Source organism: Nicotiana tabacum, chromosome 15 (assembly GCF_000715075.1).
Source record: "Nicotiana tabacum cultivar K326 chromosome 15, ASM71507v2, whole genome shotgun sequence".
NCBI lineage: Eukaryota > Viridiplantae > Streptophyta > Magnoliopsida > Solanales > Solanaceae > Nicotiana > Nicotiana tabacum.
In genome coordinates, this window is record NC_134094.1 from 133,286,849 (window position 1) to 133,300,956 (window position 14,108).

A 14,108-nucleotide genomic window follows, 5' to 3' on the forward strand; every position below is an offset into this window, starting at 1 on the left:
CTTCCAAGGTTTTCTCCTCATGTTGAACATAACGTAAGTTTTTTCAACAACGAGGGAAGCCACTCATTGCTTGAGTTCTTCATTAAGTTGGTTAATCTCGGCAGAAAGATTTTTCCGGGTGGATCTAATGGACTTGAGGCTAACGTTGAGTATGCAGATAGTAGAGCTGAAAATTCTATTATGCTCAATGATTTTCTTATACTTCTCCTCCAATTGGGGATATTTCACCCCCGCAGTAGCAATCTCTTCAGTTTTTCTTGCTTGCTTTGCTACAAACGAGTCTATAACACAATGGCCTCATCAATTTTGGCTTCCAATTCTGAGAGGCGAGCAGCAGGTTGGTCCCGCTCGGCCAAAAGTTGATCATGTTCGGAGGTAAGTTCTTTTTTGTCCCGAATCAACCTCTGGAGGCCCTTGGAAGAAAGGAAATTGGCCTATAAAACAAGAAAGGTGAACTCAGGATATTTATTTAATCAAAGATAGGAGACATGGCAAAAGAAATAAAGAATGTGCCGATGTGGCGTTGTGCATGGCATTGTTCAACAAGCACTCTCCCAAGAGAGCCTGTATCTTTTCCCAATCTTTTTATGAAGTGAAAGGCTTCAGATACTTTGCAAGTTTCACCGGCCGGGACATCAAATTGCATCCGATGGAGACCGAGAGAGTAACGCTCCTCCTCCTTTGCAGATCTTCTGAGGGGGCAGCATAATTTTTCCCCAAATTCCCATGAACTGGACTGGGGGGGATGAATCTCCTCTACTCGGGCAGATGCAGCCGGTGAAGATAATTTAGTAGTTGCTGGTGGAAGAGTTGGTGAAGAAAGAAATGAAGCTGATGGTGTTGAAGGGTGAAAAGCAGCTGCGTCAAATGCAGTGCTGGTTATTAGTTGCTCGTCAACCGAAGATGACAGAGACCCGGTACTCAGCCCCACAATACCGGGCGCAACGACTAGGATTCAAAAACGGGAGTTGGCATTTTCCACCATTTCATACTCCCCCTGAGCGCCGAGGCATCGTCCTCGGTTAGTGTAACTAACTCAATAGATTGAGCAATCTGTTAAGTTAAGGAAGGTCGTCGTCTTCTATGTAGAGAAGCTCCTTCCTCGCTAGCTTCTCCATCATCGTCAATAATCACAGTATCTATGGTCGGCTTGTGCGGAGGGCTCGTCACCACGACTTCCGGAGACGACTCAGTGGCAGCATTCTTTGCCCTCTTATTCTTTTCCCCTGGTCGCGGAGGAACGCCTTTTTCTGGTTGTTTGTTCTCTGGCCGGGGACTCCGAGAAAAAACACTTGCACCAGAAGCAGGCCCGGAGATGCCTGTCTATGAAAAAGCTCTCTGCAGCAGCCTCGCCGCATCAACAAGATCAGCCAAACATCATCCTCGGGGACGATAACCGAGCCCTAGGGTAGACCTATATTCAGCAGGAGAGAAGAATCTGACAACTTTCTCATAAGAAAGGATAAGGACAAGATAAATTCAACTTACCATGATTTTTGGACTTCCATCCATATTTCAGGGATAGTTCTTTCCACGTGCGGGTTTCGGGCATAGCGACGTTTAAACTTTTTTGAACCTTTTTGTCCAAGACCTCAACCCTATGGGTAACCCACCGAGTCATTGAGACAGGTAAAAGGAGAAAATTTAATAATGGCGAGGAATGGTCTTTAACAAGAATAAAAGCAAACTGTATACTTACGAGTGCAATTCCACAATTCCGGGAAGGAAAGAGCCGAGGCCGAGATGATGTCACTAGTGGAAATTGAAACAAACCGTTCCATCCACCCAAGATCGTTATCATCATCCATGCTGGATAGCAATGCATAGTGGCCCCTGTTACAACTCATGTTTTCGTACGAACGAGTACGTCGTAAGTCAATTGATGTAAGCTCAGAAATGAAATTATATTTTAAAAGTATATAAAATAAGATAATCATGTTACCTCTGAGGTTACAAATATTTAAGATCATGAACAACAAGTACAAAGAGGGTTGGACGGTTCAGAAGCTAAAGCAATTGAAGAAAACAATGTTTCGTCAAAAGTCGACAAGTTGGGAATGTTATAACATGTATCTTTGGGGTGAGACTAGGGTGCTTAACATGATAAGGAGATTATGTTATGATTTGTATTAGTCGTATGACATCCGTATGTTATGTTTTAAAGTCAAGCGAGTTGTGGAATAAAAGTCGATGAAAGTCATCACAAGTTACATTCGTAAGTTTTACTGAAACTTTGGGTCAAATATAACTGCATGTTTCTCCCAATATACTTAGAGTTACGGGGTGTTCTACCCATCAAATTAAAGATATATGAGTCTATTTTCCAATGCATTGAACCGTTTGTCAATACGACATCGGAGTAGAGAGATATGATCATTGTTGCGATACTGCGCAAGCTGCTAGGTGACAAGTAGGTGTGTCACCTACTTGCTTAAATGAGAGCCCAAAAATGGGCCATTTCGGGTCGTCCAAAGAGGCCTTTTAAAGGCCTATTTTCTTCATATATTAGACTTAAAATAGAGCATAATAACCAGACATAAGCTCTGCAAAAATCCTCCCAAAAATTTCCCACAAACCCTAATTGATTTTCTCTCCCTTTCAAGTTCTAATTGGAGGTAAAACCTAGAGTTTGAAGAACCAAGATAGGAGCTGAGTTATCTAACAAATAAGGTGAGTTTACTGCTCTCTTTCATCCATTTTTTCTGCTGTAAATTCATGGTAAGTCGTTCTATACTTGTAAGAACTCACGGGACGGTGATCGGAAGCCGTGAGTTCGAATTATTCACTTGTAGCGGACTATTTTGTGGAGTTTTGGAGGAGGAAGGGGGTGTAGAAACACCATATAAATGTAGGGTGTTGGGCTGGTCATTCGTCATAATATTTTCGGGTCGTTTGACACTACTACGGTGGTCGTTTTGTGTATGAAGAGATTGGGGTGTGTTGGGCTGTTTTGTAGTATTTGATGGCGTATATAGAGCTGGAAAATGATGTATATATGTTGTTATTGTTCTGTTCTTGTATTGTTGGTGTTATCTTAAATTTGGAGAAAGTAAGGATTATAGGGGAGATGCTGCCCATTTTAATACAAAATAAGCTTGTCGTTCGTTGTGCGATAGTTGTACCTTTCGTAACTTAACGATAGCATTATTATCATTCTTGTAAATTAAGGTGAAAAGAGGTGAGCTCAACTTGGTGATTGGAAAGATTGTGATAAGGTATGTTAAGGCTAAACCTTTCTTCATTTTGGTATGATCTCGTAACTACATGAGTTTGATAACGAAGCATAAAGAGAAGTTTGTATTCCTGAATTTATTCACATTATCCTAGCCTCAGAAGTTACAGTATTCTCCCTTATCGGGACTTCATATTCAGTTTAGTATTGTCTTATTTCAGCCAATAGAGCAGAGAGTGTATATATATATACAGTGTTATAGTATTTTTACCACCATCGAGCTATAATCGGTGGGCAGGCCCCTATTGGGCAACCTCTGATCAGATGGTAAGTTATATATCGAGCCTACTGTGGCCGAGCGCCTATGAGCGAGCCCAGAATGGCCGAGATACAGAGCCTAGTATGGCCGAGCGCCTATGAGCGAGCCTACTACGGCACGGCAGTTACACATACCGAGCATTATAGGGCCGGACAACTATTTTACATACTATATGGAGAGAGTTGAGTCAGTATCAATAGGTAAGCATATCTTCAGATTATTTTTGACTCCCAGTTACATTCAGTTATTATATCATCAGTTCAGTTTTAGCTTTCAGTTATTCTGTTACCTTACATAGTCAGTACATTATTTGTACTGACATCCCTTTACTGGGGACGCTGCATTTCATGCCTGCAGGTCCTGATAGACAGCTGGATAGACCTTCCCAGTAGACAGAGCTAAATGACAGCTTGGTTGGTAAGCTCCACTTCCCCGGAGTTACCAGGTCTAGACCTTGGAGTCTGTTTTATATATACAGGTTTGATGGGTAGGTCGAGGCCCTGTCCCGACCATGATACAGTTCAACTATCTCTAGAGGCTTGTAGACAAGTCCTGTATAGTTTGTATATCAGTAGATATTCATGGCGGCCTCGTCAGCCTGCACATTTATATATAGATATATATATTTAAATATATATGAGTTTTTGGGTATGTTTACCCCTCAGATGAGAGAGATGATATTTTCAGATAATTCAGAATATGGCCTCATCGGCCTAGGTTGAGGGTTACCCCTCTAGAGTTCATAGTTACAGAGTGGCACGCTCGGGTCGAGTATGGTACCGGGTGCAGGCCACGTCTCTTCAGGTTTGGGGCGTGACAGCCCCGCTTACTGAAGTTAATCATCCCTCCACGGAAGATCTTGGGGGAATAAAGATTCATCATGTGAGCTAGGGATAGCTCCTCCCCCGTTTCTTGGCACAGGTGCCGAAGGCAAGCAATTATCCTCCACACCGAGGGACTCACCTGTGCCAAACATACTTGGTAGCGGAGGCAAAACTCCACAATAACAGAATCAAGCTCTCTACTCAGAGAAAATGTCCCCAAAGTGAAGGGATACGTATAGAAGTACGTAAAACCCTTCTTGGGTAAGGTTACCCACTCCGCTATATCAGGAGCAATAATGCTTAAATCCTAGCAGTTACAATCTTCCTTCACAACAGGAATGCTGGAAGGATGGATGGAAGAAGGATATCTGCTAACAGCCCATGTACGAGAGCTAACAGAAAGAAATTTCTCTTCGAAGTCTTTAGTTGTGACAAGACTTCTAGGGATGATAGTGCTCACTGTAGGAGGAGCGGCTTCATCGGCTTTGTTTTTGTTCTTTGAGGAACTGATATTTTTTGAAGAAGAAGCCATTATATGTTATAGAATAAGGAAATGTTTTTCTCGTATGAGGAGAGTTAATGAAATATTGAAGAACAACGTACAAATTGAACGAAGAGAGTTTGGAGAATTATGGGTGTGAATGAAGGAGATTGATGCATATAAGTAAAGATTTATGTGCCTAAATTCGTGGCCATAATTATCTTGATAATCGAAAAAAGTTATGTTGAATCGTGGGATGGCGAGTATTCGGGGCATTAAATGCGGAAAGACGTACGTCTAATCAACCGTCAGAAGTTTTTCAGATGGGGTTAGAGAAATTTCCGCTAAAAAGAATGTTTCTACCAACTTCCCGGTGACACAAAGTTATGTCATCGAAAAGCATGGGGGCTATCTGTATAGGGTAAAATATGCTATGTTAGGTAATTACATAAGAGGATGACACGTGGAACCGAAGGCATATGATAGCTAAGGCCGAAGACAACTGTTTCATTTATTACCGGAAAGAATGATGCTCATAAAGATGCACTAAATGCTTGCCACCCGGTAGTATTTAATAGAGAATATTCTACAGCATTTAATATACTGCATGTTACAAAGAATTTGTCATTCATGCTCACTGTTACACATTGTTCAATGGCCCTCATAATTGACATTAAAGAAGGGTATGATTCTAAGACTTTGTCCTCTAGGAGCAACTATAAATAGTGAGCTCTGTTATTATTGTAAAGGACACGAATTTTCTGGCAAACTTATGCTATAATCTATTCAAAACTTTATACAATTTTACCTTATTACTTTTTGATTTCATTAATGTTGTGCCCGGAAGCCTTGCTCCCGAAACTACTGTTTATGCTATTTCATCTTCATCTCAATGCTTAGTATTATATATTTGTTCAATTCTTTTATTATTTCATGATCGAATTAATTTATTTGTATAGAAACCACGTATAAATTCAATTGTACCGTTTTATGGAAAAATAGTAACAACCATCCAAACAAGCTGTTAACTACTACCCTTTTTCTCAACAAATCATTATCACCCCCCTTTAAGATTAGCCTAAATAAATTTCCTAAATTCATCCCTTCAAATCATTAATCTTTCATAATCACTCTTTAGTCTTTACCATAACAGCCATTAAGACTTTGTCATTGTACCCAATAAATTACTGCCACGTCATCCTGAATGACGCATCGCCCATCCCATCTTAAAATCCCACCCACTTCCACTTTTTCCCAAAAACAAAGTTTTCGCTTATTTATTCGCACCAATTTTCATCATCATCGGTGGAACTTTTCGACCGGCGGTAGGTTTAATTTTCCGACATACGGTGGTCGGTGTCGGTTCAGATCGATAGAAATGGCGGAGGATAAGTATAATCTGAAAAATCCAGCGGTGAAGAGAATACTACAGGAGGTTAAAGAGATGCAATCTAATCCTTCCGATGATTTCATGAGCCTTCCTCTCGAGGTTTCAATTTTAATCCTTGATTTTCCAAATATTTACGAAAATTTACCCTATCCTTTCATGATTCATTTGTTTTTTCTCTTTGGACCTGTGGTGGATCTAGAATTTACATGTAGTACGCTGTTTGCTTTCTGGGATTCAAATCAATTGGTGTTTGATTAAAAGGTTTAACTTCTTATTTGAATTGAAATTATAGTGCGAAATTTCCTAATCTCTATTGGTTAATTTTAAAAATTCCGAATTTATATAGTCTGATTTAGCTCAGAAATTTAGTCGAACTTACTGGCCATGAGCAAAAACTGTAGATATATTCGAGTGGAAGTGTAGGTAATTTGCTGGATCATCTGAAAGTTGGTCAAATTTACTGGCCGCAAGCAATAACGATCAAATAAATTGGAAAATTTGTCTGTTTGTGCACATGTAGATGTATGTAGGGTGTGTCGGGGAGAGGGGTTATATTTGTTTGTATACGGTTTGCTTTTTTACTGTGGAAGTAAGGTTTGATGGTTTTCCGAATTGGCAAGGAAGGGGTTTTGTTGATTCAATTTTATTACATTCTGATTTTAAGGATAATGTTCCTTTTCATAGCTGTTTCTGCTTGAATTTTTTGGTTGTTCATGTTGAGCTGATAATTTTGATTTCTTTTTTATCCATTTAGGCCTTTGGCTGAGTTAGTGATGCTTCATGTTCCATATTTTCTTCTGGATTCATTTTATACAACTTACCAATTTGGTTTTACAATGCTGTTTTGCATATGTTATTTGTTATTTTCCTTTAGTTCAGCTGTGTGCAAATTGTCTATCCTCTAGCTGGACAAGTTCATCCTGTTGGATATATTTTATCATGTTTTTGCATTTACTTCAAGGATTGTGTGTGAACTACTGACTCAATTGAAGACTAGTTAAGTTCGAATATATGAGGTCTCTATGTCAAGCAGTATTTAGAGGATTGGACATAGCTAGATTAATTTAATGCTTGTTGTACCTACTACAATTTCTTTTCTTTTTATGATGGTGGTGTCCTGACCGGTTTGCGCATCTATTCCACCGGGCATCTGCTACTTCCCACAAACATAGGTCTAGGTACCAGGTATCTCTGCCAATCAAGGCTTAGGCAATTGGGAAGAAATCATCTGGTGTTCTCCGCTAGGATTTGAACCTGAAACCTCATAAGTCATTATTATCCTCCCACTTTATTGGCCACAGGCCTTAACCTTGGGTGCTTGTCACCTATTAACCATCCTTTGTATTCATTTTACTCTATTCCGGCCTATTTCATTCTTATACTATAATTTGTCAATTAGGGCAAATTAGAGATTTTTTAAAGCTAGAGGTTCTCTAAATCTCACTTTTATTCCTACGTGGATGTACAAGTCTTAAAATTTGAAACTACTTCGACAAATCCTTTTTTGTCGACTGCTGAAATAAACAAATTACAAATTGGACAAGGCAGCAACTCTTGATTTGTACTATTTAAAAGATAATAGTGGTCCTATGCCCATGATATAAAACTCTTAAGCTTCGATAAAATTTGGCTTAGTGGTTTTTGTATTCTAAGTTCAAATATGTCAAAGGATTATGGTTGATCCTGCTTAAGAATCAACCTCACTAACGATGAATGAGCTCCGTGCTCTTCTAGCTCATTTTAATGCTGTTCTGTTGTTATGATATAAATCGGTCAAGATTTGATTTTGGGGCATTTTCCTTCCCTTATGAGGTGACAGTATGTATTTTGGATTCTTGAATCCATCACTAGTAAATGGATTTCATCATAATAACGTTTGTAGATATTGCTTTCAGAAATATCGTATCTTGCATCACATTCTTATGACAAATGACTAGTCATCTTCTATTAACAAGTTATTTTTTAATTGTTGAAGTTGTATGATGACAGTACAACTTAAGCTGACTTTTATGTTACTTTTTCAGGAGAACATCTTTGAATGGCAATTCGCAATCAGGGGTCCACGAGATTCTGAGTTTGAAGGGGGGATTTATCATGGACGGATCCAGTTGCCTGCCGAATATCCTTTCAAGCCTCCTTCTTTCATGCTTTTGACTGTAAGTTTCTTGCTGTTTTAAAAGCTAGTCTTACTACTTAAAGTCATTTTATGGAATAAGTTTTAGTAGAGATCAGAATGGGGCGAGTGATGCTGGTCAAACCTCACCTGCCACAAGCGGGCTTCACAGATTGGGTTGGGCAGGGTGCTAATTAATTTTGATGCGAAAAAAGGATAAATAGCAGGCCTCTTGGGAAAAAGAGGCTAAGGAGATTTGTCATTCAAGTGGAACGTAAGCAAATCTTAGGAAAGTCTTACCATAGGATAAGATCTGACTGATGAGTAGTGAAGGAAAGTCGATTTACTTGTACTCTCTTTTGTTTTGCATCTTTTTGATGCCTTTAATGAAAGTCTACTTCATAAAATAAAAAAATGAGTACTGAAGGATGTCGTTCCTTTGCTTCACGTGCAAATCTGGAATATGTTTTTGAAGTGTGACCCAAGTTCCCTCCCACTACATAGTTTTTCTCGGGAGGGTAGCGAAAAAGATTGTAAAAAGCAAACAAAAGGAAAAAGCATGAAAAAGAGAAGATATGGCATTGTTGGGAGCAGTGGGTGGTCACGTGAGTTGTGCATATTGTGGGTTGGGATAGTCTACTAACAGGAGAGCCAAACCCTATCCCATTCCATTGCCATCTGGGTTTAGAGTTGATTCATTTCATGTTTAATAATCTGCTAACTCATGGTTGATTCTCTTTTCAGCCCAATGGACGTTTTGAAACCCAAACCAAGATATGTTTGAGCATTTCTAATCATCACCCTGAGCACTGGCAACCGTCATGGAGTGGTAACTTCATCATTCTCTCGACCATTTTTGCAATATGTTATATTTTAATGAATAATTCACTTTCATATTGTTGCACCAGTGTTTACTTTTGTTTGGGTTGGGGGGGGGGGGGGGTTGCGAATTTAGGCAATGTCATGTTAGGGCATAAAAAGATTTCTTCATCTGTATGAGTTGGCATTTTCCCTTCTTGAAATTATATGGTCCTGTGCTTTTAACCTGTGGCTGTATTTCGCGGAGTGTACTTAAATTTGACATGAGGCTGTGTTGATGGTTTTAAAAGTCAGAAGATATGATTGAATATGTGGTATAGCTTTTTTATGATTGCTGTTGGTGTCCTGTACTTGAGCAAAACAAAAATGCAAACACCCACAGTATGCAAAAATCTCAATCAAATAGTAGAGTGTGAGCAACCCATATGGATTGGCGACTATTTACAATACATTATTGGCCTGCAATTATTATTCTTTTGTTGTATTGACAAGAAAAAAGCAGTTTGCAGTGCGCAAGCTATTGTGTGGTTTAGTCTTTTGTCTTAATGGATGCTGCTTTCCATCTTTTGGTCAGACGGTAGCTAATTAGTGTTTAAATATCTTATGATTTGCAGTTCGGACTGCGCTGGTAGCTCTGATTGCATTTATGCCCACCAACCCAAATGGTGCCCTTGGATCACTAGACTATACAAAGGAAGAAAGGCGTGCTTTAGCTATTAAATCTCGTGAAACGGCTCCAAGATATGGAACTCCCGAGCGCCAGAAGCTGATTGACGAGGTATAACATTATCTGAATATCATTTTGATATCCAATCCATCGTCTGGAGGCTCAAGCGATAATAGTTGATTTGTTTTACAGATACATGAATACATGCTAAGCAAAGCACCCCCAGTTCCTCAAGCTACTTCCTCGCCAGCTCCTGAAGAACAGAACATTAATGGACAGGATGAGGTCCAAGAGAGTCCTGAAAACCCCAGCGCCGCTGCTGAGGAAAGGCTTCATAATCCATCTGATGCTAACACAAATATTGAAGAGAGACGCGAATTGGCTTTAGATGCAGAACCTGTACGGGCACCTATAGAGCTCCCTGCTGCACGGCCAAGCGAGCCTCGGGTACTGCATACACCTCAACAGAGCGTTTCGAGGCAGGCTGATGACCGTATATTTACATGGGCAGCAGTTGGACTTACAATTGCTATACTTGTACTTCTGTTAAAGAAGTACATGAAAGCTAATGGCCATGGTGCTGTCTTCATTGATGAATCGTGAATCTACCAACAGTAAATATGCAGTTCAACTGGGAATATGTTTGGCAATTTACTCCAATTCGGCAAGCTTATCCAGGAAATATGTAGTATATTTATCCCTTTGCCGTTGTGACGTCAATTATATAGATCGTGTAAACATGAATTACCATATGTTATTTTGACAGAGTTCTTGTATAGATAAAAGATGGTCCTTTTTCTGAGATGCGAAGGATCATGTGAAGAAGTTAAGATGAAGTAAAGAAATTTAGTTTCACATTAGCTTGCTTCTTTCTGTTCGAAACGTGTATAAAGAATATTTATGGCTATTTTCAAGTAATAATAATATATATAATAACATGGATGTGCTTGTCTTAAGTTTAGAGTAGATAAAACAGATTGATAGGTAATAAGCTAATTCATTTTTATAATAGAAACAAGGTAATATACAATCAATACTTATTTCTAATCTGCCAACTATTTCACTGCAAAAGTTTGATGATTATTCCGAGTCACTAAATGAAATCTTATAATTCTGTATCTTAGGAGCTTTAGTGTTTGGCTGCATTTGCATCAACTTTTTCATGAATCAGCAAGGTTGCAGTGGAATGAATAGGTTTCCTTCATCCATAACCAGAAGTCTCGGGTTCGAGATTGTGGTGGCATGAATAAGATCCCTTCACTCATGAAATCTCGGATTCGAGCCTCTTCATCCATAACCAGAAGTCTCGGGTTCGAGATTGTGGTGGCATGAATAAGATTCCTCCACTCATGAAATCTCGGATTCGAGCCTCTGGAAGTGAAGTAAATCTAGGTAAGGAGCACTCCTTTAATGGAATAATTTGGAATCTGCATATAATGGTGTACCAAAACGAAAATGATGAAAGGAGATTGAAAACTCAAATTTCTCAAGCGTGGTGCAGTAAAAATGCAAGAAAAGAAAATAAAATTGCAGAAAAAACATAAACTACTAAGAAAACAGTCAAGCCTGCAATTCCTTAGGAAGTCTTGTTTATTTTCTGGCAACATACTTTCCACATAGTTTTCTTCTTGTATCCATTAACTTTCTCACAAAGTCCACTATAATAGAAATCCTTGACATCAAACTCCACATGAAGCTTATGGAACAGTTGAAAAATCTCTTCATCATTATATAAACTGCTGTCCAAAATCTCCCTTTGTATTAAATGGCTTGCATCTTTTGCAGACCTTACAAGAGATTTCATGAAGTAAACGTAAGACATAACGTGTTTCGAATCAATGTTACTGTGAGCCCGTAAAGGAGTTGTGGATACTGTTGTACAAACATCAGACGCTGGATATCTCACTCGCAGACTTGTTGAACCAAACTGCTCCAATGCCATCAGATTTCTGAATAAAATCACAGAGTAGTTGTGTATTTTCAAAGATGGAATTTCCAATACTTTGTCTTTGGTAAATCTAACATTCATAACACTTTCACTTATTGCTTTCTTGAACTTGATCCCTACAGCATGAAGATGTAGTACATTGTGCAAATGTTTTTGTACGCCATTTGGTTGAATTTGAGGAATCGTTGGGAGATAGCATTGGTGAACTAAGTCCAATAAATGGTGAACTTCAGGGCCAAATTTATCTATAGATATGAGTCCTTCACCTGGAATTAATTTTCTAAAGAAGAGTAAAGCAAGTTGAATAAGGGAATAATTACATTCTTTAGGAATTGGAACTAAGTGAAATATTTGGTGTAGAACAAAAAAAGGGATTTGATTTTCGAGTAGAATTAAGTCACATCTTAATCGAAAAAACATCTCGTAATTGCTAAAGAATATATCATCTCTACGTCGATAACCCTTTAAAGCAAGCTTGAGAAAAAGCTCAATGAGAAAGCCACAATCAAGTAGCATCATTTGGACAAATTTATTACTTCCAATTTGATCAATTGTGTTTTCTCCATAGCATTTTCTTGCTTTCTCCTCTAAATTTCTAAGTGCTTTCACACAATTCTCTAAAATGGTTTGTGTATTTATTGGTTTTCGACTAACGAGCGTGTTGAGATAACACCACTTTTGTTCCTCCATATTCTTAAGTGTGTCAACTCCATGGTGAAAAGGACCTATTGAGACTAATTTAGGAGAGTAACTATTTTCACTTCCCTTTTTAACTTCTTGAGGAACTCTGTTGATACGATGAAAATTTGAGATATTTTTCATCTTTTCGCCAATTGATTGTACAAGATCTTCTTCTTCTTCTTGCACGATATCGAGTAATACATGATCTTTGTTTTTGATATTTGTGTAGGATATATCTTCTTCTTTCATCTTTCCTTGAGACATTACTAGAATTGGCTCCCTCCAAAATCGTTATTTCATTAGATCTTATAAATGAATTAACCAAACCTCTGCAGAAAAAAAAAACAAATTCAAAAACCTTGAATTTGTACCACCCACCCTCAACAACCGCCTTAAGCATCGACGAATTCAAGATTTAGAGTCAGTGCGTTCTGCTTTTTATATATGTCCCAAATTTTTAGACGGTCAACACACATATATAGTCCGAGCAAAATATAATGAATTATGTTGATTCCAATGTGTCTAATCTAAATCCTCCACTGCCCCTAAGGTGCAAAAGAAAGAAAAAGAGAAACAAATAGATGGAATTAGTGGTTGAAAAGATTGAAATAAGTTTACCAGATGAATGCAGCAATGATACTAAAGAGAAATAATCCAAATATGTTGATGATGACAAACCATAAAATAGAGGAATATGATGATTGGTAGGTGTTATATTAATTGTGTCTAAAAATAAAATTTTATATCTTCTTATGAGTTTCACAGATAGGAGAATTCATTTGTTTACTTCATTTAGAGAAAAGCATTTGTTTTGTCAGAAAGCAAAGAATTAATACAAAGAAAAGCTTATTAATTACTTCTCTAAGAATCTTGAATTGGAAACAGCATTGGAGTAACAAAAGAATATAAATATTCTTAGACTTTGTTTTTAAGTTGCATATATGTAAAGCTACTGTCTTTTCTAATGTTATTAGTCCTTTTGTATTTAGAAAAATATAGCTTTCGACTTGCAACTTTGAATAATTTTGACACAGAATTTTAATTTTTTGAGTTAGAAATTTTTTTTTCTTATTTTTTTAATTTCAATTACTAATAACGCTTACTGCCTTCAATTTTTAGAAAATACTATTCCACTAACCAAAACTTAATTAAGTTTGCTAGTAAACTTCGTGAGTTTATTGATTAGTGCAACTTCTGTACTAATAATCTGTAATTGTAACCTTCACCATATGATGAAATTTCTGACCTTGACCAATTATTTGTTTGGTTAAAGTTACATTTTTGTTGTTAAACTAATATTTCATAACACAAATAATTCATCATCTTTCTATCTATTTAAAGGCTCTTGATTACTAATAAATATTACATCCGTTTCAAATTAATTAGAATGAATTTTTGACTATTTACCCTTCTTTATGTATTTAATATAATATCTCTTTATTATATTTACTTTATTTATGTGCCATCTCCATCTTCAAGAATAATTACTGCTTGGGATAAAATGAAAAAAAATTAATAATTTAGTCTTGAACTTCTGAAATAATAAATAATTTGAAACATCTATGTTTAAAGATTTCGATAAATAATTTGAGACAGAAGGAATAGAAATTAATTCCTTCATATTAGTCGTATATTGACTTATTTTAACTCTAATTTCTCATCTAACTTTACTTTTTAGAATAACAATAGTACCA

General features: G+C 37.5%; 2 protein-coding genes across 2 annotated transcripts; one reads left to right on the forward strand and one right to left on the reverse strand.

The window, feature by feature from the left end:
* The first annotated feature begins 6,042 nt into the window (after positions 1-6,042).
* On the forward strand, positions 6,043-10,645 carry LOC107766688 (ubiquitin-conjugating enzyme E2 32-like). Its single transcript, XM_075231326.1, has 5 exons — positions 6,043-6,285; positions 8,211-8,342; positions 9,044-9,128; positions 9,733-9,896; positions 9,978-10,645. The coding sequence occupies exons 1-5, from the start codon at positions 6,175-6,177 to the stop codon at positions 10,386-10,388; spliced, it is 903 nt and encodes a 300-aa protein (XP_075087427.1). The 5' UTR covers positions 6,043-6,174; the 3' UTR covers positions 10,389-10,645.
* Positions 10,646-10,839: 194 nt separating this feature from the next.
* On the reverse strand, positions 10,840-13,154 carry LOC142169936 (UPF0481 protein At3g47200-like). The gene has a single exon (XM_075231881.1). The coding sequence runs from the start codon at positions 12,676-12,678 to the stop codon at positions 11,362-11,364; it is 1,317 nt and encodes a 438-aa protein (XP_075087982.1). The 5' UTR covers positions 12,679-13,154; the 3' UTR covers positions 10,840-11,361.
* Positions 13,155-14,108: the final 954 nt, after the last annotated feature.